We start from the raw sequence: 24,110 nt of genomic DNA, 5'->3' as shown, positions 1-24,110 counted from the left end.
TCATTAAGTCTACAATAATCTTAGAACTTCTTGCATTAGCTAGTTGATAGATTAGCTGTGCAAACCAATATGTGGAGGCTAGTTAGTCTTGTTTTAAAAGATAACTTTTTTTTCCCCCAACTTTTAAGACCAAAATGATAGATTGTTTGATACGAAGTGAATATTAGATGAACATCCTGCAGTTTTTTAATTTGAATTCTTTAATGCCATGCTATTTAAAGGGTAAAGCTGACATTGGAGGGTTTTGAAGAGGAGGAGGAAGATGATGACAAACTGCTGACTACCTCTACCTCTGTGCCGAAGATGCCCAATACTTTAGAAATCTCCTTAATCAGCGACAATGGATACAAATCACGTCACTCACAGCCAGAGTGTGGATATGCCTTAGACCCTAGTCAGTGGACAGAGTATAGCATTCAAACAATGGAGCCAGATAACCTGGAACTAATTTTTGACTTCTTTGAGGTATGACATTTGTTCTTAATTATTTTCTATTAAAATAGCTTGTTTATAAGGTGATGTGGCAATAATTGTCCATGATCTGCTTTTGTTTTGAAGTTTTGGGGTAGAAAGAAAGAAATCATAATGTATCTTTCATATTGGAAAGATAATTGCTGTATTATTTGAAAACATTGTTTTTGTTGGCAAGGTTTTTACCTGGGAAATAAGGTTATCTCCCCTCCACTCTTCCTAACATCTAACCCCTAATTACTGATAACAGCTTCACTGAGGTAAGCCTACCTCATTCTGTCAGAAGCTGTAACCATGGTCAGAAGCTGTAACAGTGTAAACAAAAACCTCACAAATTGAGCAAACTTCATGCATTCTGGGTACTCTGCTTATTACAAGTTTTTAAGATTTGTTCGCACCTCTGCTTCAATCACTAGTTTTGTCCAATTTAATATGTGTATTTTCAGCTTCCACTTGTAAATATGACAAAATCCTTAATGCTGTTCCAGTTTGTCCTTTTACATCAGGACTAGATTGTCTCCTGCATGTGAGGTAATTTAAGCACAAAGATGAGAATTTTAAAATGGTGTACTTGCCAGTGAGCCAGGGCAGATGTACTGGATGAAGAGAATGTATAAAATTAAAACCAGCGAAATTTAAAATGCAATGTGGGAATGAAAGCCAAACAAATGCAGAGTTGATCAGGTCTGAAAGTGACATCCTTGAATAATGCCACCACACAAATGGATTTGGTACTTTTAGGTGCAAAGGATTGAAAGAATTCAAAATGTTATGGGAAAAATGGATACAGTCAGAGGGTAGTTAACACGTTCAAGAAAATCAGAAGGGACTTGATTGACTAGTATTCAGCAAGAGTTGTATGGTTTGAGGGCTTCAAAAAAATTAGAGACTTGATTATGAATTATCAAGAACAGCATTTTTGCTATTCTTAATTCTTCCTGGATTTGTTTTTTTCTCGAGCATTTTCAACAGTTTATGCTGCATGAACAATTTAGGTCATTTATGTTTTTAATATGGCACAAACTCATACTTGTATTTTACAGGAAGAGTTGGGTGTACCAGTAGTACAAGGTGATGCACTTCCTGGCCTTGTTGGAACAGCCTGCCTTCTGTCCTCAACAATTGTGGAAAAATCCAGTGGAGTTATCACACTTCCCATCATGAGTAGAAATTCTAGACAAACTATTGGAAAAGTGAAAGGTATCACTATTTAAAATTGCAGAATTTAGTGAATAGTTGTACAGTGATGCAAATGTTACACATGCACTCTACACTCTAGTAAGCTGGTCATAGTTTGTGATTGAGCCCATTCAATTTGGAGATTTCCAACACACGTTTTGGACAATTGATAGCAAAGTTAAATACTGTGTGCAGACCATGTCTGTTCAGTTGTTAAATAAGGGAAATTATTTTAGGAAGAAAATTGCTCGAAATTATTTGCACTGTAATTATCTGATAGTTCAATAACTTGGTTGTTAAAGGCTATATAAATACAGTGCTCATATAGTGTGCTTTTTGTCTTAGGTTTGTCTTGCCAGTTTTGTTTCTCATTCTGTTCCAAATATATTGACAGTTCATTAAATATGGTTCGTGGATCTTGGTCACTGATCAGTAGCATAGTCAGTCGTTTAACATCTCAAATTCTAATCTGAAATCCATCTTGCCCCCATGCTTTTGGTGGGTCTGGCTATGTATGTTGACAACCCCAGAGTTTTGTGACCTTTATCTCAATGTCAGAACTGACACCTTGTTTTTGTTTTGGGGGAGTGATGGGACAAAAATACTGGCAAATATTGTTTGCATCATTGTTAAAATTTTGTGTTGTGACAATAGACTGAGGCTGCACTTCTCAGAAATGAGGATTCAAGGTGCAGAAGTCTTAACACTTAGAGTCATAGTCATAGAGATGTACAGCATGGAAACACCCTTCGGTCCAACCCGTCCATGCCTACCAGATATCCCAACCCAATCTAGTCCCACCTGCCAGCACCGGCCCATATCCCTCCAAACCCTTCCTATTCATATACCCATCCAAATGCCTTGCAAATGTTGCAATTGTACCAGCCTCCACCATGTCCTCTAACAGCTCATTCCATACACGTACCACTCTCTGTGTGAAAAAGTTGTCCCTTAGGTCTCTTTTATATCTTTCCCCTCTCACCTGAAACCTATGCCCTCTAGTTTGGACTCCCCGACCCCAGGGAAAAGACTTTGCATATTTACCCTATCCATGCCCCTCATAATTTTGCAAACCTCTATAAGGTCACCCCTCAGCCTCTGATGTTCCAGGGAAAACTGCCCCAGCCTGTTAAGCCCCTCTCTACAGCTCAAATCCTCCAACCCTGGCAACATCCTTGTAAATCTTTTCTGAACCCTTTCAAGTTTCACAAAATCTTTCCGATAGGAAGGAGACCAGAATTGCACGCAGTATTCCAACAATGGTCTAACCAATGTCCTATACAGCCACAACATGACCTCCCAACTCCTGTACTCAATACCGATAAAGGAAAGTATACCAAACGCTGCCTTCACCATCCTATCTAACTGCAACTCCACTTTCAAGGAGCTATGAACCTGCACTCCAGGGTCTCTTTGTTCAGCAACACTCCCTCGGACCTTACCATTAAGTGTATAAGTTCAGCTAAGATTTGCTTTCCCAAAATGTAGCACCTCTCATTTATCTGAATTAAACTCCATCTGCCACTTCACAGCCCATCTGGTCCAGATCCTGTTGTAACCTGAGGTAATCTTCTTTGCTGTCCACTACACCTCCAATTTTGCTGTCAACTGCAAACTTACTAATTGTAACTCTTATGCTCGCATCCAAATCATTTATATAAATGACAAAAAGTAGTGGACCCAGCAGCAATCCTTGTGGCACTCCACTGGTCACAGGCCTCCAGTCTGGAAAGCAACCCTCCACCACCACTCTCTGTCTTCTACCTTTGAGCCAGTTCTGTATCCAAATGGCTAGTTCTCCCAGTGTTCCATGAGATCTAACCTTGCTAATCAGTCTCCCATGGGGAACCTTGTCGAACGCCTTACTAAAATCCATATAGATCACATCATCTGCTCTGCCCTCATCAATTCTTTGTTACTTCCTGAAAAAACTCAATCAAGTTTGTGAGACATAATTTCCCACGCACAAAGCCATGTTGACTATCCCTAATTATTCCTTGCCTTTCCAAATACATGTACATCCTGTCCCTCAGGATTCCGTCCAACAACTTGCCCACCACCGAGGTCAGGTTCACTGGTCTATAGTTCCCTGGCTTGTCCTTACCACCCTTCTTAAACAGTGGCACTAACGTCTATGAGAACATAATCTCTGACAGCACCCAAAAACACAGTTTGCTGTCAATGATCATAAATTGCAATTATTATATTAAACAATCTTGATTCTTCTGTTTTATCTTTTACTTTCTTCAAATGTTTTTCCCCGTTAAGTTCAGCTACAAGCCCATTACATCTCTTGCAGGACCTTCATTCCTGTTTTTACAGGTGACTATTTGCTCAGTATACTAGAGATTTAGTTTCTTAGGGTATCAGGAGGTGAAACGCTCCATAGCACAGTTTAAGGACATAACATAAATTGTCTTATCAACTGACATTATCAGAAAAAGATAAACTGTGAATGTGTTTGAAAGAAGACTGGAACTATCCAAGGTTATTTGGTCTAATATTTTCATACTAGATACTGGCAATGTCATCAAATTTCTGAGGGTGTTGCCTTTCGCTCACAAAATGGAGTCTTTAATTATAATTCAGTTGGTATTGCACCTAAATATAGCTTATGTAATGACATGAATTGGAATATAAGCTACTAACCATTTCTATCTATCTTTATCTGCACGTATAGTTGACTACCTTGTTATTAAACCCTTGGAAGGCTATATTTGTGACATGTCCCCTTCATTGTCCAAGTATTGGAAACCCAAAATGGCTTTAGACGTTGGGCATAGAGGTGCTGGAAATACATCATCTGCAAAGTAAGTGTTAAAGTAGTTTAAATTCTTTATATTAGATATGCAGCTGACAATTCCAAAATGCACCAAATTAGCAACCTATAGAAGAACTGTTTCCTGTTTTCTCACCTTCACTTTAGTCTCTGCCTTTTTCTTCCTACCAAGGTACATAACCTCACACATTTCCATGAGGTCACCTCAGCTGGTGTAGAAATTGAACCCACTCTGTTGGCTTCATTCTGTATTATAGTACAGCCATCTAGCCAACTGAGCTGCTTGGCCAAGTACTGCATGAAAGGCATTTCTAGCTGTAGATGTAGGGATATGGGAGCAGCAATTTGTTCACACTGTCACTGGAAGAGAGAATCTGAACAGGGGTCCTTTTTTGTAATGATGATGATTAGGAGGTGCCCCTTCCTACCCCTCCCATTATCCATGCTGTTCACCTTTAGCCCTTTTGCTTTCCCATCACCACTGCTGTAGGTGTGTACATTACATTGTAATATATTTCCTGGGTTTTTAAAAATTGTTAGAGTCATAGAGATGTACAACAGGGAAACAGACCCTTTGGTCCAACTCCTTCATGCCGACCAGATATCCCAACCCAATCTAGTCCCACCTGCCAGCACCCAGCCCATATCCCTCCAAACCCTTTCTATTCATGTACCCATTCAGTTGCCTTTTAAATGTTGCAATTGTACTAGCCTCCACCCTTTCCTCTGGCAGCTCTTTCCATGCACGTACCACCCTCTGCGTGAAAAAGTTGCCCCTTAGGTCTTTTTTATATCTTACCCCTCTCACCCTAAACCTGTGCCGTCTAGTTCTGAACTCCCCCACGCCAGGGGAAAGTCTTTGTCTATTTATCCTATCCGTGCCCCTCATGATTTTATAAACCACATTGTTAATGTGGATTTAGAAAGAAAATATGGAAACAAAGACAAGCTTAACTCCAAAATGAAGATTGAGTTATGTCTAGACCTGTACATATGTTCCCTGTCCCGTAGCCTCACTTTATATAAAAGCAGTGCAGAGAACGTTCACAGAAGTCCTACGTATTTGTTTGTGTATTGTCTTAATTGAGAGCTCTAGCAAAATAAATTAAATGCATGGTCAAGTTTTGCTGCTTACAGAGTTATACAGCACAGGAACAGACTCTTTGGTCCAACTCGTCCATGCCAACCAGATATCCTAAACTAATTAAGTCCCATTTGCCAGCATTTGGCCCATATCCTTCTAAACCATTCCCATTTATGTACTTGATCTGAGATGCCTTTTAAATGTTATTATTGTATCCAGCTCCTCCACTATCTCTGGCAGCTCATTCCATACATGCACCACCCTCTGCATGGAAAGGTCAGTTTCAAATCTTTCCCCTCTCACCCTAAACCTATGCCTTCTAGTTTTCGACTCCACTATCCTGGAGAAAAGACCTTGGCTGTTCACCCTATATCTGCTCTTCATGACTTTATAAATTTCTATAAGGAGCTGGAGTACCTGAAGGAACCTTTAGTTTCCACTTTGCCCAATCATGGCTTCTCTCGTCGTTCTGCTACAATCACATATCTCTCACCCTTCCTCCCCAACCCAATCCTGCACCATCACCTCCCGTCTGCTAAGGCGTTTTGTTTGTATGTCCATCCGCACCTGTTCTCTTTTTATTCCTTCCTGCTGTTGCCTCTCTCTTTGCAATTGCTAAATTCTTCACTCAAATTATGCCCTCTCTCCTCCCCTACAATCTCCATCCTTTCGTTGTTCCCCGACCCCCAACTGAAAGGGTCCCTTTCTCCACAGTCACATGCTCTCTAACTTCCAACTTCCAGCGATGTTTTAGCTCCAACTACTCCATTCTCAATCTGTTATTGAAATTACCATTCCCTTTAGCAACAGATTGCACTTCTCATTCCTTCCTGATTATCTGACCTAATTTTCTTGCAAGGCAGCTCTTTACCTAGTCCCTCACAAGTTTAATCCCTTGCTTCCTCCTAATTACCTCAGTCAGTACTCAAGGGTCCACCCTTGGTTGCAGCCTTATGTCATTATTTTTCCAGCCTGTCAGCTGGGCTGACTTTCGATTTGGTGAAAGTGAGGACTGCTGATGCTGGGAATTCGAGTCAAGAATGTGGTGCTGGAAAAGCACAGCACATCAGGCAGCATCTGAAGAGCAAGATGAAGGGCTTTTGCCCGAAACGTCGATTTTCTTGCTCCTCGGATGCTGCCTACCCTGCTGTGCTTTCCAATCACCACACTCTTTTTACTTTTGATTCAGTCTGCTGGATGGGAAATGGAAGGAAAAAAATTAATTTCTGCCATTTAAAATCAAAATGGCCTCCATATCCCCAGTCTTGGGGTGTTTTCACTTTATTACCACACTTCCCTGACCCTTTAACTTTATTGAAGCAATCATGCAAGGTTTTAAAAAAAAGTCTTGTTACGTTCCCAAAACAATGAATTTTTTGTTATGCATTTTTGGTGGCACAACAATAGGCAGCAATATAATGTTTTCTGAATATTCATTTGTTTCTATTTTAAATGCATTTGTATTGCCTGTTGGGATATTAGTTTATTTTGCCTATGATTACTGAATTATTAGCTGTGTATAGACATCATTGAGGTTTCACTGTGCTGATTTTCCTCATTCTGTTTTAGCCTTGCAAAAGTCCGAGAAAACACAATAGCTTCCTTCAAAAATGCAGCCAGTCACGTATGTAATACAACAGCTCTGCTATTCAGATATGAGACTCTCAAGGTCATGATAAATAGTTTCGTAAAAAATTATGAGAAGTCATTTGTTGTAACAATTAGAACAAATCACCCTCATGATGTTAATGACTTGCTAGACTGTAACTAGTTTCAAATTATAGGTTACAATATAGGTAGTGCATTTTTTCAAACAAATGGATGATATGAAAAACATATTTTAGATCCTGAAATGATGAATGAAATTGAGCAAAGCCTCAGAATAAAGGGGTGCCAATTATCTCCGAGATGGGAAATTTCTTCTGAAAGTTGGCTGTCTTTGGAACTCCTTGCCTTTGAGTGTTGTGGGAGCAGAGTCCTTGTCTAAATTTAAGACTGAGATCAATTCTTGATCATTAGGGTATCAAAGATGGTGGGCAAAAGGCAAGAAAGTGGACATCCTGAATGTCTGATCAGCATGATCCTATTGAATGCAGAGGCTTGAGGGGCCTATTTCTGTTCCGGTTATTTTATGGTCGTCTGAAATTAAGGGGAATTCCTAGGTGTTTGGAAGATAACATGGACTTTACTGGTATTAGAATGAGAAGGGGATAATGGATCAGATGCTTTATTATAGCTATTTCAAGACATTCAAAGTTTACATAAAGATTTACAGCTTGTGTGCTGGTTGTGGGTATGATCACCAAGCTGGGGCATGCTTTGTCTATAATGACAGAGTGACCTATTGTGGCCAGCTATACTGGTATTTGTCTGACCCTGATGCCTCTTTAAAACATTACTTATCTTGTGATAATCTTGAGGTGGGTTGTCCCTGCTACCACGAGTATTTCCCATGCAAGTAGCAGATTCAGGTAACTGGCACCTCCATTTCTATGTGTGTGCCTGATACAGGGGAGATTACTGTATTTTAATTTGAATGTTATAGAGTTACAGAGATGTACAGCATGGAAACAGACCCTTCAGTCCAACCCATCCATGCCTACCAGATATCCCAACCCAATCTAGTCCCACCTGCCAGCACTCGGCCCATATCCCTCCAAACCCTTCCTATTCATATACCCATCCAAATGCCTTGCAAATGTTGCAATTGTACCAGCCTCCACCACATCCTCTGGCAGCTCATTCCATACACGTACCACCCTCTGCGTGAAAATGTTGCCCCTTAGGTCTCCTTTATATCTTTCACCTCTCACCCTAAACCTATGCCTTCTAGTTCTGGACTCCCCGACCCCTGGGAAAAAACTTTGTCTCTTTGTCCTATCCATGCCCCTTATAATTTTGTAAACCTCTACAAGGTCACCCCTCAGCCTCCAATGCTTCAGGGAAAACTGCCCCAGCCTGTTCAGCCTCTCCCTATAGCTCAGATCCTCAAACCCTGACAACATCCTTGTAAATCTTTTCTGAACCCTTTCAAGTTTCACAACATCTTTCCGATAGGAAGGAGACCAGAATTGCACGCAATACTCCAACAGTGGCCTAACCAATGTCCTGTACAGCCGCAACATGACCTCCCAACTCCTGTACTCAATAGTTTAGATTAGAGTGGTGCTGGAAAAGCACAGCAGTTCAGGCAGCATCCGAGGAGCAGTAAAATCGACATTTTGGGCAAAAGCCCTTCATCAGGAATACAGGCAGAGTGCCTGAGGGTGGAAAAATAAACTCAATACTCTGACCAATAAAGGAAAGCATACCAGTGGCCTAACCAGTGTGCTGTACAGTTGAGTAGTCTTCAGAAAATGAAGAATGAAGTTGATAGTCTTTTTTTTTTCTGATTTATGAGTTTCAGGCTGTAAGTTGGACACAGCACAGAACCTTAAATGTTAAGGAGGTGATGGCCTAGTGGTATTGTCACTGGACTGTTAATCCAGAGACCCAGTTAATGTTCTGGGGACCTGGGTTTGAATCACACCACGGCAGATGGTGGAATTTGAATTCAGTAAATATCTGGAATTAAGGATCTAATGATGATGCTGAATCCATTGTTGATTGCCGGAAAAGCCCATGTGGTTCACTAATGCCCTTTTAAGGAAAGAAACTGCCATCCTTACTTGGTCTGGCCTACAGGTAACTCCAGACCCACAGGAATGTGGCTGACTCTTAACTGCTCTCTGGGCACTAAGTGCTGCCTAGCCAATGACTCCCTCATCCCATGAAGGAGTGAAGGACAAAAGAAATGTCTACTTAGGCTGCCAAGGGTCTGCTATTTATATGGTGTCTTCTAATCAGATGCTTTCAAGGCAATAATTGCGAATTGCCAATTATTTGAGTCAAAACATCAGATTAATAAAAATTGTGGCAGTGCTATATTTATTATTTTTGGATCCTCTGACTACAATATTCCTAAATCATGTGGAGAAGGATAGTTGTAGGAATATGAAATAACACAGCCATATCACTGAAACTAGTTTTCAAGAGTTTTAATATGATGATCTTTAACAACATTGACACCTGCTTATAAAATTTTAATAATGCCTTAACACTTCTCTAGGAGACTAGCCTAAGCATAGCATCAAATTTTATGAAAAACACAGTCTCTAGACCATAAAAGTGGTCTTTTTCACAAACTTATGGAGAGTGATTGCATAAAAATGGACCTGGATGAATTAAAGGAAATGAACAAAAGAATTGATTAAATGACGTCAATATTTTGAGGATGATCATGAATTTTGTCCAACGACACTGTTGGGGGCACTTATCCATATGAAGTATGGAGCCTGTTGAAATATGAATTGGTTTCTGTATCTTTGTTGCTTTATTTGAGTTACATTCCAAGTTAGAGTTGTCACACTTTAATTTTGATGATTGAATTAAATTGCATTGTACTGACACCCTGTGCATTATGACTTTGCTTGTGTTTCTGATTGTGTCAATTTGGTTCAGATCATTTCATTTATGAAACTTAGGTTGTAGCTTTACTTCTCCTCTGACATTTGAACACATTATCTCAGGAAACACTGCAGTTGAGTTCTGAGGAAATACTATATTGTTGACAATGTTGTTCAGCTGAAATATTAAACCAAGCTTTGGCTAACTGTTCCAGTCGCTCAAGTAAACATTAACAGAATGTTCACAAAAGTCTTGTTGGCAGGGCTCTGGGACGCAGAGGAGTCCAGATGTCCTAGTTCCATGTATCATACAAGGCTAGTATGTGGGTAGACCAAGTAAGGAGAAACGGTAATAAAATGTTACTGTTTGTTGCAATTTTAAAAATTTATTTGCAGTTTAGAGAAGGTTTATTTGATAATACCTGAAATGGCAGGTAGGTTGGACAGATTAGGCTTGTACCTGCTCAAGTTTAGAAAAATAACTAGTGATTTGATTTAAACTCTACAAACTTTAAACCGAGGGTCTTGACACTCTGGGTATGAGGATTTATTTTTGTGTGGGAGAATCAAGAGCTAATAGTCACCTTTTTAAAAATAAGGAATGCCCTTATTTCTTCCTTTCTCAAAAGCAGGTCTAAAAACTTTGTTTTTATGGCAGAGTGGATTCTTGGTCAGCAAGAGGGTGAAGGGTTTCATGGTAGGCAGGAAATGGAGCTGAGATTACAATTAGATCGGCCATCATCTTATTAAATGTCAGCGTGGGCTCAATGAGCCAAGTAGTTTCCTTCTGCTCCTAACTCATTCGATGTACATTGAAGTGTCCGTCATTCCTGTGGTAATTATCAGCAATGCACTGGTCCATTGTTTTGTGCAAAATGCTACCATGTTTACTTAAGTAACTGATTGGGAAACATTGAAGCATTTATATGAGACAAGATAAGACTTGTGTTTAAATAGTACTTTCTCCCTGTAATTTCTTGATTTTTGGTTGAGTCATTAGTGAGGTGTTGAACAGAATTTAGATATTTCACTGATGGGAAGAGAAGTCCAGGCATCAAGATATTGTAAGAGAAGGAAGGGAGAAAAATACACTTGAATATGAGTAAAATAAGGTAGCTTCTACATTTGAAGGGTTTAAATTTGGATGTTTATCTTGCTCTGAGTATCTGAAGTTGTGACTGTGCATGCAATTTGTCACCAAAGAACCATGTAGGATATAGATTGATCAGACGTTCAATCGCTAAACTTTAACAAATTAAATAGAAATCAAGATCTATTAACAATTTTTGCAAGCAATTGTGAAATTGATAAGTTGATTGCAGAATTTTAATTCCACCAGTACAGTTTCTAGAGTATAAATTGTGCATTTGATTTCTTTCAGGGTGCTGCCTTTGTAGAGTTTGATGTCCACCTTTCAAAAGACCATGTTCCTATTGTGTACCATGATCTCACCTGTTGTATATTAATGAAAAAGGTATGTGAAGTTTCATCTCTTGAATTGTCTATTTTGAAGAAAAACAAACCAGCTGATAATATTGGAAACTGTATATCTGCATTATATATTGTGAACATTGCCAAATCCTGTCAATTTCATTGTGTGGTATGAAAGATACAACCTTGCTGGGTGACTTTTTTTTTTAAACCTTGTGTGAAATATACTTATGCAGGTTGAAGTTGTGAGCTCACTTTTTAATAGGAAATGTTACAAATATGTTTTTGCTGAAGAAACGTTCTAGGTTGGAAGCTATGAAATTGCAATAAGTTTTCTATTCTCTATTTTTGTTTGCTAGGCCTGAGTTTCAATGAAGCATAACACACATAACATTCTTTTATTCAGGGTAACTTGTTGCCTTGACTGTTGAGGTAACAGCCACTTTGTGTCTCTTCCTTAGTCGGTGAATCAGTTTCAGTTTTGTGTTTATTATAGGTCCTAGGGGCTTGTAGTTCTCACTTTTATTTCAGGAGGCCTGCTTACAATCCTTTGGTTAATTTATTGTTGATTCTGCCAAACAAGAACAGATGGATGCTCCACTGAAGCTGATTAAATCCACTTATTCTGATTTTTTAATTGTTTTAAGTGACAATCCTTTTGTTTCCGATGAAAGGTAATTGACTTAAAATGTTAACCCCATTGTCTTTTATGGACAGATACTGCCTTAGTTGCTGAGTTTGGAAATCAGTAAAGTGATGCATGACCTAGCACTAACGTGGTTCAATGTGTTGAAGTGTGTTTATTTGCAGAATACAGGTTTAAATCTAACCCAGAATGACAAGCGATAAAGTAACCTTGGTGATAACTACAGAGTTTACAGAAATTAAAAATAATCTTGCTATATTCCCCAGTGATGTGGAGGTGCTGGTGTTGGACTTGGGTGGACAAAATTAAAAATCACAAGGTTATAGTCCAGCAGGTTTATTTGAAAGTGCAAGCTTTCGGAGCACTGCTCCTTTGTTAGGTAACTAGCAGTACACCAAAAGCTTGTACTTTCAAATAAATGTGTTAGACTATAACCTGGTGTTGTAATGTTTCCCCCAATGATGGTCTATCCAGCAAAATTGCCTATAACTTGATCATCTTGAAAATTCGATCTCGTATGAATATGGAATGTTACTCAGTGCCTTTAAGGCTCTGATGATTGAAAGAAGCTTTGGCCTGAATTCTAGTGTATTTGCTATTGCAATTGGATGAAAAAAATACAATGTTTGTCACAACTTTCCTTTTGAAACCTGAGGCAAAGTGTGAAGGGACTGCCTATATAATATTATGAGAGTATAGCAATAGAAAGAAAGATGTACTAGGCTGACCTGAATGAATATAATGAAACGTTGCAGCACAAATAATAAACATGACAGCAGTTGATAAAGTCATTTACAAATCTTTTTCATGTTAAAGCACCGAATCGTAAACGTCTCTTCAAGCATTCTGTAAATGAGGCGATTTTTTTGTGCGAAGTTGATATTTAAATTTAGACTGTTATTAAATTCTTCCCTCTTGTCTGTGCTGGTGAAAACCTCGACGCAAGTATTCCAACTGCATTTGATAGCTTGAAAATTATGTAGAAATGTTACCCTATTGAAAAATCATTGTCCACTTCAGTTCATTCATAACAATGCTCTAAAACAGTGTTCCTGTAAGCGGAATCTGTTTTATTCTAAGTGGTAGTGTGATGTTCATGTCTCTAATTGTTGTGATTCGACTTTTTTATAACAGTTCTCAATCTTCTGTATCAATAGTTCTGACTTTTTTTTGAAGTAGTATTACTCATGTTTCCATTTCTGTTTGTTTCCAGAAAATGGACAAAGAATCTTCGGAACTATTTGAAATTCCAGTAAAGGAACTTACGTTTGAGCAGTTGCAGCTACTAAAGGTCTGAAATGATATAGTTAAGAATATCTAACAGTACTATACATTCCAGTTATGTATTTAATGACAAACAGAGAAAGCAAGGTATGCTAGATTGATCTGGATGAATATAATGTAACAGTATAGCACAAATAATAAACATGATTGCAGTTGTTAAAATCATTCACCTATTTCATGTGAAAGCAACTTCGATGATCCCAGAATGTTCCAAAACAGTTTACAGTAAATAAAATACTTTTTGGTAGGACAATTGCCATAGTAATGTTGGAAATCTGCATGCGCTCATTCAGCAATAATATTCAGAGCTCGGTACCTTATGACAGAAAGTGCTGGAAAACTCAGTTCTGGCAACATCTGTGGAAAGAAACAGTTGAAATTTTTGAGTCCAATGGCTTCTTCAGAACCATTGACAGAATCATCGCATGCTTCAAAGCAGTAGTCTTGGCCAAGCAATAACATTACCAGGAGAAAAGTATGGATTAAAAGGTAGTTTTACTTGAGGGTTAGAAGCAACATTCCCTTTTGGCTCAGCGCTCACTCAGCCTCTCTGACGTACTGCATGTGGAGATCAGCATGCCAATGTGGAATGCAGCATTGATTCCAGTTTCAGAAGTCACTGTCAGTTCAGGCCTGAGAGCACTGCATGCATGAAAAAGACATTTAGAGGGAACACCGGTTAGAAGTCTCACCTGTTTGGAGAATGATTTACCCTAGAGATGTTGGAGTAAAGGAAAAAGCCTTTGAATAAGAAAGGAACAACAAAACCGTTGAACTATTCCAGTCTTCACAACAGTTCACTGATGAGCAAGATATTCTTTCTTTTTCTCTCTCCTCGGGCACTATCTCCACCTATTTTACCCCTTAACCCCTATTCCCACCCTGGTTTTGGCTGCAGGATGTTCTGCTGTTCTCCTGGCTTCTGGGGTGTTGAGAGGTGGTTTGTATTTGACACATTTCAACACCCACAAGCTAGAAGAACAGCACAACAGAACGGCTGTAGGATGCTGCGAGAAATGATAAATGATGCCCACAACCAATTCCACAAATATGAATGAGAAATTCCACACCAAAAAAACTCTACATTAACACGATTGACCATGAATGGATGAGTACGCTAGAACGAGCCATCAACACTAAACAACAGTGGCACAAGACAAAGAAAAGACTAGCCCTACAAGAAAAACTGGCTAAGTTCATGACAGCAATAACACGGACAATCCAGACTCTTGGATAAAGACCCTGTCAGACACGGAAAAAGCCGTCCTAGTACGAGTGATAAACTTCAACAACAGGGACATGGACAAAAAGGACTCCTAGCAGCACTGGCATCAATCCTGAAAGATAATGGACTTCGGGAAGAAATCCAGCAAGCCTTCAGATAGACTGTAGCACCAACACTAAACAGAAAGAAAGAAGCACCCTTAGCACACTGGAAAGGTAGCCCTCGCAGGACTCAGAAAGAAAAATTGAGATATCATCATGGTACTGGCAGACAAAGGGCACATGACTGTCATCCTGACCAGAACAATACATTGAAAAAGCAAGAACACTACTAGCAGATCGAAAACCGTATTACGGCATCATCTATGGAAACTCCACAAGACAGGTGAAATTAACAAGACAGACCTCCAAAGAATGAGACTTGAAGGATCCAACACACCCCATTTCTACGGATTACCAAAGATACATAAAGAAGGGGCCCCTCAGACCCATAATCTCACTTCCCGATACACCGACATACAGACTAGCAAAGGAACTGCAACACAAACTGAAACACCTAGCAGAAGACTTAAGCCAATCCACCCACGAATTTCTTCACATCATCAAAGACACCAAGGTAGAGGACGACGAGGTCATGGTTTCCTTCGACATGACTGCCCTATTCGCATCAATAAACATCACCCCAAAGAAACCTGGCCTCACTGCTAGAAGAACCAAGGGCACAAACACCTGACAGTACCAACTCCATCAGCAGGACAGCATCCTCAAACTAGTAGACCTGTGCCCCTCAACCCATTTCATCTTCAATGACAAGACCTACAAACAAATCAATGGGACACCTATGGGATCACCAATATCAAGACGCTAAGCAGAAGCAGTTATGCAGAGGTTAGAACGAACAGCCTTCCTATGATCCACCCCAAGCTTTGGCTCGTCTATGTGGATGACACCTTTGTCAAACGCGACAAATTAGAAGAAACCCACAGCACATAAACCACATCCTTATTGGTATAAAGTTCACCAAAGAGGAAGAGAACAACAACAGGCTCTCCTTTCTAGATGTCACAGTAGAATGAAAAACCAATGGAGAGCTGCAGACCAGCGTATACAGGAAAGCCACACACACAGACCAGATACTCAGCTACAAGAGCAGTCATCCCAACACCCACAAATGGAGCTGCATCAGGATATTATTTAAATGAGCCATAAAGCACTGCAACTCTCAGGACCTGCACGAAGCTAAGGAAAAACACCTGTATGACATATTCAGGAACAAGGTGTACCCGATGAACGCAATCCAGTGATTCCTACACAACAGGCCTAAACAAGAGACAACATGCCCATAGACTCTGGCCACTGTGCAATATATTAAAGACATCTCTGAGATGACGATCAGACTACTCTGGCCCCTAGCCATTATAGTAGCCCACGAACCTACCACCACTGCTATCAGAGCTGAAACAGCTTCTGGTTGTACCAACAACCAGCAAAATAAACATCACATACAAATATCCTGCAAGGATTGTAACAAACCTTACGTTGGACAGGTGGGTAGGAAACATGTATCCACCAGGATACATGAGCGCTAACTAGCAACCAGAAGACATAACCACCTATCACTAGTATCCATATACACAGATGAAAAGGGACACCAGTTCGACTGGGACAATACATCGATCCTGGGACAGGTTAAACAAAGACCACAAAGGAATTCCTAGAGGCCTGGCATTCAAAATGGAACTCCATTAACAAACATATCGATTTGGACCCCATTTTCAAATCTTTCAGAAAAAGAACCAGAAGTGATATCACCCACCACAAAAGACCAAGGCAGATATATAGCAAGCAGGACAGAACATCAGCGCTTCATCGGAGGCTCACTGATGTTACTTAGCATGGTGAGAAAATGTCTGAGAACAAATCTACCAGCTCAGCGAATAAACTTACAACCTGAGCTACAAATCTTCTCTAAAATCGCAAACATAATATGCAGATGTTATAGACATGTGAGCCAAGCCTGTGTTTATACATTTACGAATAAAGTTGGATGTTGTGACAATGTTCAGAAGGTTGGACACAGCAGTGAACTGCTGCATTCATACTGTTGTACATAACAAATAAGTGACACACTCACTTGCCATTTTTGTCTTTCAGTTGGCTCATGTGGCTGCTTTGAAAGTGAATGGTGATAAAGGTACATATTGACTTGGAAAATTTCCAAAGTTCCATATATCATTGTGATTTTATAATAATTACAGTAATGTATTTTGATATCTTTTAAGAACTATCTTGCAATAATCTTCAAAAAAATCTACTTTTTAAAGCAGTTTTTAAATGTTTGCTTAATTCTTTTCTGAGTAACTTGAAGTTTTCTTTACATGAATGACAAGACTGGTTTTGCTTTGAATTTAGAAGCATTATTTTGGTTTTTCTATCTCCATCTATTTTTGTATATAAATTAGAGAGGAGGAATACAAATCTCACTTACTTATTGCAAACTCTGAATTAAACTCTGAAATAAATATGTACTTAATCAAATATCAGCCATCCTACCACAGCTGTTGCTGGTTTCTGTGATGCTAACAAGAGTTAAAGATAAACACACCTTTAACTGGGAAAATAAAACCTTGTAGAATTTGTTAGTTTAAGATTTATATGTTTAGCTTTCTTTCACCATTGTGCTTATCTGTTAGTTTATATGGAGCTATATGATCTCATTTGTTTTTTTTAAATTGCCTAAGTTCTTTGAATTTTTAATTTCCTCAGAAAATTCAGTGGATGATGAAAATGATGCTTCAGAAAATCAACCATTTCCTTCCTTGCAACAGGTACGCAGTTTGTGATACAAAATATTGATTATGTAGAATATCTAGTAGGTAACTTTGATGCACCTTTTTCATACTTTAATCCTGTGATAACACTAAACCCTCTCCACTCCCGTTGAAGAGTTTTGCATTAGAGTTGGGAGCTGCTTGTTGGCGGGATCTTAATTCATCCATAGATATTTCGTTTTGATTTATTTCCCTAAGAATTATGTTCAAATCCATCCTTTTGGCAGCAGCCATATTTTTGCATTTTAAAGTTTCATCCTATTTTAATAGGTTGTTACAATGAAGTATTTGTGAAATTTCTTTTTTTTTGTGGGTCAAATAATACTGATGAATTTCAGCATGAAATAAATATTATTCTTTTTTAGGTTTTGGTATGTGTGCCTGAGCATATTGGATACAACATTGAAATTAAATGGCCTTATCAACAAAAGGTACGTCGCATAGCACCACAATCTTTGTGATGTAGTGGGTGCAGCGGTCTGATTGTCATTATTAGAGTGTTAACATAATCTGTTTATAGTGAGTTCTAAGAAAGCCTTTCATTTTCAAAGACTGACACATTTGCCCATTCTTGGTTTTGATTTTTTTTAAACTAATTGACTTTCAACAGACTGGAAAGGAGAGGCCCTCAATCTATAACAAGGTATAGTGAATTAGCAAGTGTTGATATAATTTAGGTTGGTCAGGAGCACTGTTGACTCTGACTCAGTTGATTGCAAGCTCAAATCTTAAATAGATAATATAGGATAATAATCCATTGCGGTGTGAGGAGAATGCTGTATTGTTTGAGGTGGTATTTTCATGGGTTTTTTTTTACTTATTCATGGGATACAGGCATCGCTGGCTAGGCCAGCATGTATTGGCCATCGCTAAATGCCCAGAAGGCAGTTAAGAGTCAACCACATTGCTGTGGGTCAGGAATCACACCAAGGCCAGACGAGGTAAAGATGACGGATTTCCTTCCCTGAAGGACATCTTTGAATCAAATGGGTTTTCCAGACAATTAACAGCAGTTTCATGATCATCATTATACTCTTAATTTTTAAATTGACATCAAACTCCACCATCTGGCATGGTGGGATTTGACCCAAGTCCCCAGAATATTACTTGGATCTCTGGATTAATAGACTAGCGATTATACCACTAGGCCATTATTTGAAGAGCAAGTATCCTGACCATTCTTTCATGCATCGTTTACTAACTGCTTTTATATCTAGATTTAAGATTACAGCCTGAAGTTTGTTGATCCCTCAGGGATGTTAATTCAAAATAGTAACCCAATAGGCACAAGGCTGTAGCGTGGAATTTTATCACAGTTCTGCACAATTTGCCTGAACAATGCAATTTTGAATTGCTAGTGTGCACTCTTCTGTTATGAGAGGAGGAAATTGTCAAATATATGTACAGCTTTGTTTAATTTTCAATAAATTATTGGTGTGGCAGTGGATAAAGGATACTCCAATGTATATGGTAGACCATTGTATTGAAGGTTTCACTTTCGGTAATGTTTGTTTGTCAAACTTTATTTTTAACTGCATTAGCTGTCAATAGAAACAACAAGAAAAATTATTTTCTCCTGTTAATAGGATGGTACCTGGGAGGGCAATTTGCCAACGTATTTGGACATGAATCAAGCAATTGATGTAATCCTAAAATGCATCTTGGAAAATGCATCTAAGCGAAGAATAGTGTTCTCCTCATTTGTTGCTGATGTCTGTTCAATGTAAGTTTGTTCTTTGATGTTTGGGATTAGTATTTTTATTTCTATGTTGTATATTCTGATTGCCATATCTGTAAATATTTAAGAAAATGTATTTTTTTCCTCCCATTACCGTTTCTAATAATGTTTACATTCCTTCCCTACGGTTCTATAAAATCACTAGCCATTTACCTTGCATAAGCATTTAATCTTTTAACCAGTGGACACTGATTCCTAATTTTGTCCAATGTATCAAGACATCTGTACGTCTGGAGCAGATAGAAAACAGGAGTGGTGGGGAAGGTCGGATCCATAACTGCTCAATGCAATTTGTTGTGTGACGTTAGATTTGGATCTGACAGTGACCTTGTGATGCCACAGTCCACCTACACTGCTTCTCAACTATTTTGTACAATGATGTGCAAGTTCCAGTGTTGGACTGGGGTGGACAAAGTTAAAAATCGTACAACACCAGATTATAGGCTAACAGGTTTATTTGGAAGCACTAGCTTTTGGACCACTGCTCCTTTGTCAGTTAGCTACCAAATAAATCTGTTGGACTGCAACTTTATTTTATATAAAGTAGCGAAGAAGGGTTATCAGCATCCATTGATTTTAGAGTCAATAAAAGTGGTAGGATTTGGTGACTGAAATGAAAAGCTGGTCTAAGATTTTGAACAAAGGGCGTAGTGAAAAGATAATAGTGCTATAATTCCGGCTGTAGCTGATGCAGTCACAGCATCAAGAATTAGCAAAGGATTGCACTCAACTTCATACACTAAATTGATATCATTTTAAAACTTGTTCGTAGCTCTGGCAGCTCAGTAAGTTTTTAAGGTGTTGCATCAATATCATAGCCTCAATGCTCCTGACAAACTATTCTTGCCAGTAGTAGTAGTACAGTATGATATAATAGCAACATAGTCTGAGCCTACAACTTGAAAGTCCCAGTGAAGTAAGTTCAAAGCACCAGATCTTACCTCCTCTTTCCTATTAGTCCTCTTACCAAAAACAGCAGAAAGGGAAGTACAAATATTTTGGTTCTCTGAGTTAAATACTGATCAATTTTATCTTTCTAGGATCAGACAGAAGCAAAACAAGTATCCAGTTCTTTTCTTGACCCAAGGTTATTCTAATGTCTATCCAGAGCTTATGGATCTCCGTTGCCGAAGCACACCAATTGCGATGAGTTTTGCACAGTCAGAAAACATTCTGGTAGGGATTGGCCCTGTACATATTATTATACGCTGGCAGAAGAATACTATCTTTTAGTATTATGCTTTCAAATAACATGACCTTTTTTCAGCTGCTTAAAGATTTTTTTTTATTTTTGGTTAAAAGGGAATCAATGTTCACACAGAGGACTTGCTAAGAAACCTGGACTATATCCAGCAAGCCAAGTCAAGAGATTTGGTCATTTTTTGTTGGGGCGATGATACCAATGAGTCTGAAAACAGGAGAATACTGAAGACAAGTGGAATTGATGGGCTCATCTATGATAAGTAAGACCAAAGAAGACTTGTTGAATTGTACTACATTTTATGTTGTTGTCAATTGTTAAAATCAGTAACTGCTCATGATTTGAAAGAAAAAAATCTTTATTGTTTTGACATGTTCAGAATATGGATGTGCTGTGGGTAAATCCCCTGCAAACTATCTTTAATTCAGCTATAGATTAGATTAGATTATTTACAGTGTGGAACAGGCCCTTCGGCCCAACAAGTCCACGCCGCCCCGCCGAAGCGCAACCCACCCATTCCCCTACATTTATCCCTTTACCTAACACTACGGGCAATTTAGCATGGCCAATTCACCTGACCTGCACATCTTTAGACTATTAAGAAATTTATATATTAAGAAATCTCACAAATGATTAAGTATTGAGGGATTTCAACTTCACTGCATGTGGCAAACAAACTAAGACCCCTCAAGTAAGCTAGTTAAGTCTTGCAGCTGAACTTGACTACAATCCAATTAATGGTGGAATTTAGCTGGGATTCCAACCAATTGTTTCTGGAAGTGTCCAGGGTTTGATCCTTGTGCAGGTTTGCCTTCGAAGCTCTGCTGAGTGTTCTAAAGTTGCTATCTTAAACAATCTTCTCTCTTTCAAGTTTGTGGTGTAACGTTATTGATCCTTTAGATCTTCTCACTCCTCCAAAAGTAATTACGCTTTTGCAGACCTGAAGTCTGTAACTTGCCAGCTTACCAGATGTAGCTCCCTGTTCCTTATTACATATTGTTAGCTGTCTCTTTAAAACAGCCTGTGCTACTTTTAAACCCCTTTACTTCAGGATATTGCTTCTGTAAGAGGTTTTCATTGCTCACTTACCACAATCCAGCATCTTATCAAGCAGTGTTACGTCTTCTGTCCCAGGAAGCTACTTGTTTTTGTTGCTCTGACTCCTTCTCAGGCTTTAATTAGCATGTTGCCTTTAACTCCTATATAACTGGTTCTCTTCGGCCCTTTCATTTCAGGAAACAGTTTTTTTCCAGGAAGATCTATTACTGATTCTTTCAATCCATGAAGTTTTTGTAAGTTCTGACATCTCAGATGTCACTGGCAATAGTTACTGTTTCTCCTCTCCCTATTTCATTCTGTATTCAAGTTGCTTCTCTTCCATACACTGGGCAAGTTGTTTCCTTTCTCCAGCCATAACACTTCCTTGCTGCCTGCAAAGTTACTGGTCAGTGCTTCCCAAACCTCCTTTCCCTGTGTGACTTCCTATGACCCCAGAATGTGAATTGTGGGGGGTTTTAGCGCTAAACATAAAATGAATTCTGGTAATTTTTTTTTGTATTTTTGATTACATTTTGAGCAGTATACCACATACTTTTTAGTTTACTTCAAAAATAATTAATTTTAGGTACATTCTCATGTTGTATTTGTTGCTTCTGTAAGATCTTTCTTGAACTTGACTAAGCTTCAGCTGTGAATCATTGCAGTGAACACGAGTGAGTCATTCAGCAGCGTTATGCAATGGCTCGTGTTCTCACCAGATCAACACATTTCGTGACTATTGTTGAATAGTAAAATCAATTTGGTGCTGGTTTTTATTCCTCTTTCGTCCTTCCTCCTCCCAGGGTTGTTAAGCTCAAATGTAGTGTTCTGAAATTGTGTAAAAAATAATTAGAATTAGAATCCCTACTGTGTGGAAACAGGCCCTTCGGCCCAACAAGTCTACACCGACCCTCAGATTATCCCACCCAAACCCATTCCTCTACATTTACTCCTGACTGATGCACCTAACCTATACATCCCTGAACACTGGGCAATTTTGCATGGCCAATTCACCTAACCCCCACATCTTTGGATGTGGGAGAAAACCGGAGCATCCAGAGGAAACCCACGCAGACACTGGGAGAATGTGCAAACTCCACACAGACAGGTGCCCGAGGCTGGAATCGAACCTGGGTCCCTGTGAGGCAGCAGTGTTAACCACTCAGCCACCATGCCGTCCCTGCAGTGTGTATACTGGGGATTGAAAGTTTCTGGTCATCTTATTTAGCTGTTTGCTCTTGTTACTAACTAAACTGTTGGCTTCTGAATTTAATGAATGTTTCTTACAAACAAGGTAACTGGGAAAATTTTAAAGTGCTCTAAATTTGTAACAATTTTTTTTTGGTTTAAACAGGATCTGTGACTTTGTACTGGGACAGACTAATATCTTCCAAGTAGAGGAATTTGAGGAACTGAAACAACAATTAACAGAGGAAGTATTTGTCAATTGCTCGTGTTCTGATGTCAGCCATTTTGATTGTCAATCAACTCAGGTAGATAGCTTCAATGAGGGCAGTTATCCAAGTGAAATAAAAAGCTGTGAACAGGAAGCATTCAGTGCAGAATCTGACTCTGGACAAAGTTGTAGTTCATTTTGATCTGAAACAATTCTTCGATTCTTCCATATTTTAATACTAGAGTTCTTTTATTCTCAGTCCATTATGGCATGAACAATAATTTAAGTTCTTGGTTTTCATATTGTCTCTTTTTTTAAAAAAAAAAGTTTATTGTATATTCTTCAAGGGAAAAATAGCTTTTTATTTTGTAATACATTTAATGTGCCATTTAAATTTTATTATGGTTGGGGGCATTTGCATGATGCATTCACATCAATGTTTACATTTACTATGTTACCTTCCATTGTTTGTGCATTATTTCAGATTTAAGTTCATACAGTGCAATTGTGATAATTTGTTTTCAATTTTGGGTGAGGAAAGCTCAAAATCACTTTTACTAGAAGCTAGCTAATGGCAAAAGAAAGTGATGTCTTTGCGACAGTCAAAGCACAAAATGAACACGTTGCTTTCTTTGCCATTAAATGTGCTTCTTATGAAACATAGTGATTGCTTTAGATTTTTCTGACATTTTTAGATCAGAAATGTGTAAAGTACTTCTAGATAGAGGCCAAGTGTCTATTTGCATTGGCCGAATTATTTTTTACTTTTAGATAGTGTAGAAAGCTTTTGCATGATTGTTATAAATCTCAGTTGGCCACACAAAAGCTTTTAATATATTGATATTCTCATTTGGGTGACAAGTGCTAACTATGTTTCTCATTGTATGATTGAATTATTGGCTTTGATAATTTCTCTTGGAATGCCACCTGTTGTAAAAATGAGATAATTAACGTTACAAGGAACAAAATTATGTAAAGAAGTAGTATACTAACTGCATTATTAAAGTATTATGAAAATAATCCTGTAGTTCAAATTTTAGTGTGTGAAGAAAATACTGCTACTTGCTTGGCTATGAAATCCATAAATCAATACTTGCATGGTTTACCAGCCACACTGATGAATACAACTGCAGTCGCACGTTTTTCATAACATCAAGGTTGCTATTAAAATATTCTGTTTTAAGAATGTTGAAAGAGTCATGTCCATCATAATTTATCAATTAAAATTGAAAAGCGATGTGTATGTTGGCACAGGATAGAAAGAAGAATTCAGCTGTGAAATGTTCAATTTTAGCATAAATATTTATTTCTCTAAAATAAGTGAAATGCAACACCATATTGTTTTATGGGCCAATGCATGCAG

General features: G+C 38.6%; 1 protein-coding gene across 4 annotated transcripts in view; it reads left to right on the top strand.

Moving 5' to 3' along the window:
• gpcpd1 (glycerophosphocholine phosphodiesterase 1) overlaps positions 1-23,767 on the top strand; it is a 67,860-nt gene extending 44,093 nt beyond the window's left edge. For all 4 annotated transcript variants that reach the window (XM_072581445.1, XM_072581443.1, XM_072581444.1 and 1 more), the window contains 13 exons: positions 222-465; positions 1,515-1,671; positions 4,331-4,460; positions 7,083-7,137; positions 11,340-11,432; positions 13,249-13,326; positions 16,698-16,737; positions 17,310-17,371; positions 17,740-17,805; positions 18,961-19,097; positions 20,153-20,288; positions 20,415-20,575; positions 22,706-23,767. In XM_072581445.1, coding sequence (XP_072437546.1) covers positions 222-465; positions 1,515-1,671; positions 4,331-4,460; positions 7,083-7,137; positions 11,340-11,432; positions 13,249-13,326; positions 16,698-16,737; positions 17,310-17,371; positions 17,740-17,805; positions 18,961-19,097; positions 20,153-20,288; positions 20,415-20,575; positions 22,706-22,949 — 1,603 coding nt within the window. In that variant the 3' untranslated portion in view covers positions 22,950-23,767. The remainder of the gene's footprint in view (positions 1-221; positions 466-1,514; positions 1,672-4,330; positions 4,461-7,082; positions 7,138-11,339; positions 11,433-13,248; positions 13,327-16,697; positions 16,738-17,309; positions 17,372-17,739; positions 17,806-18,960; positions 19,098-20,152; positions 20,289-20,414; positions 20,576-22,705) is intronic.
• Positions 23,768-24,110: the final 343 nt, after the last annotated feature.

Source organism: Chiloscyllium punctatum, chromosome 11 (assembly GCF_047496795.1).
Source record: "Chiloscyllium punctatum isolate Juve2018m chromosome 11, sChiPun1.3, whole genome shotgun sequence".
Classification (NCBI taxonomy): domain Eukaryota; kingdom Metazoa; phylum Chordata; class Chondrichthyes; order Orectolobiformes; family Hemiscylliidae; genus Chiloscyllium; species Chiloscyllium punctatum.
This window is presented reverse-complemented; position numbering and strand designations above follow the sequence as displayed.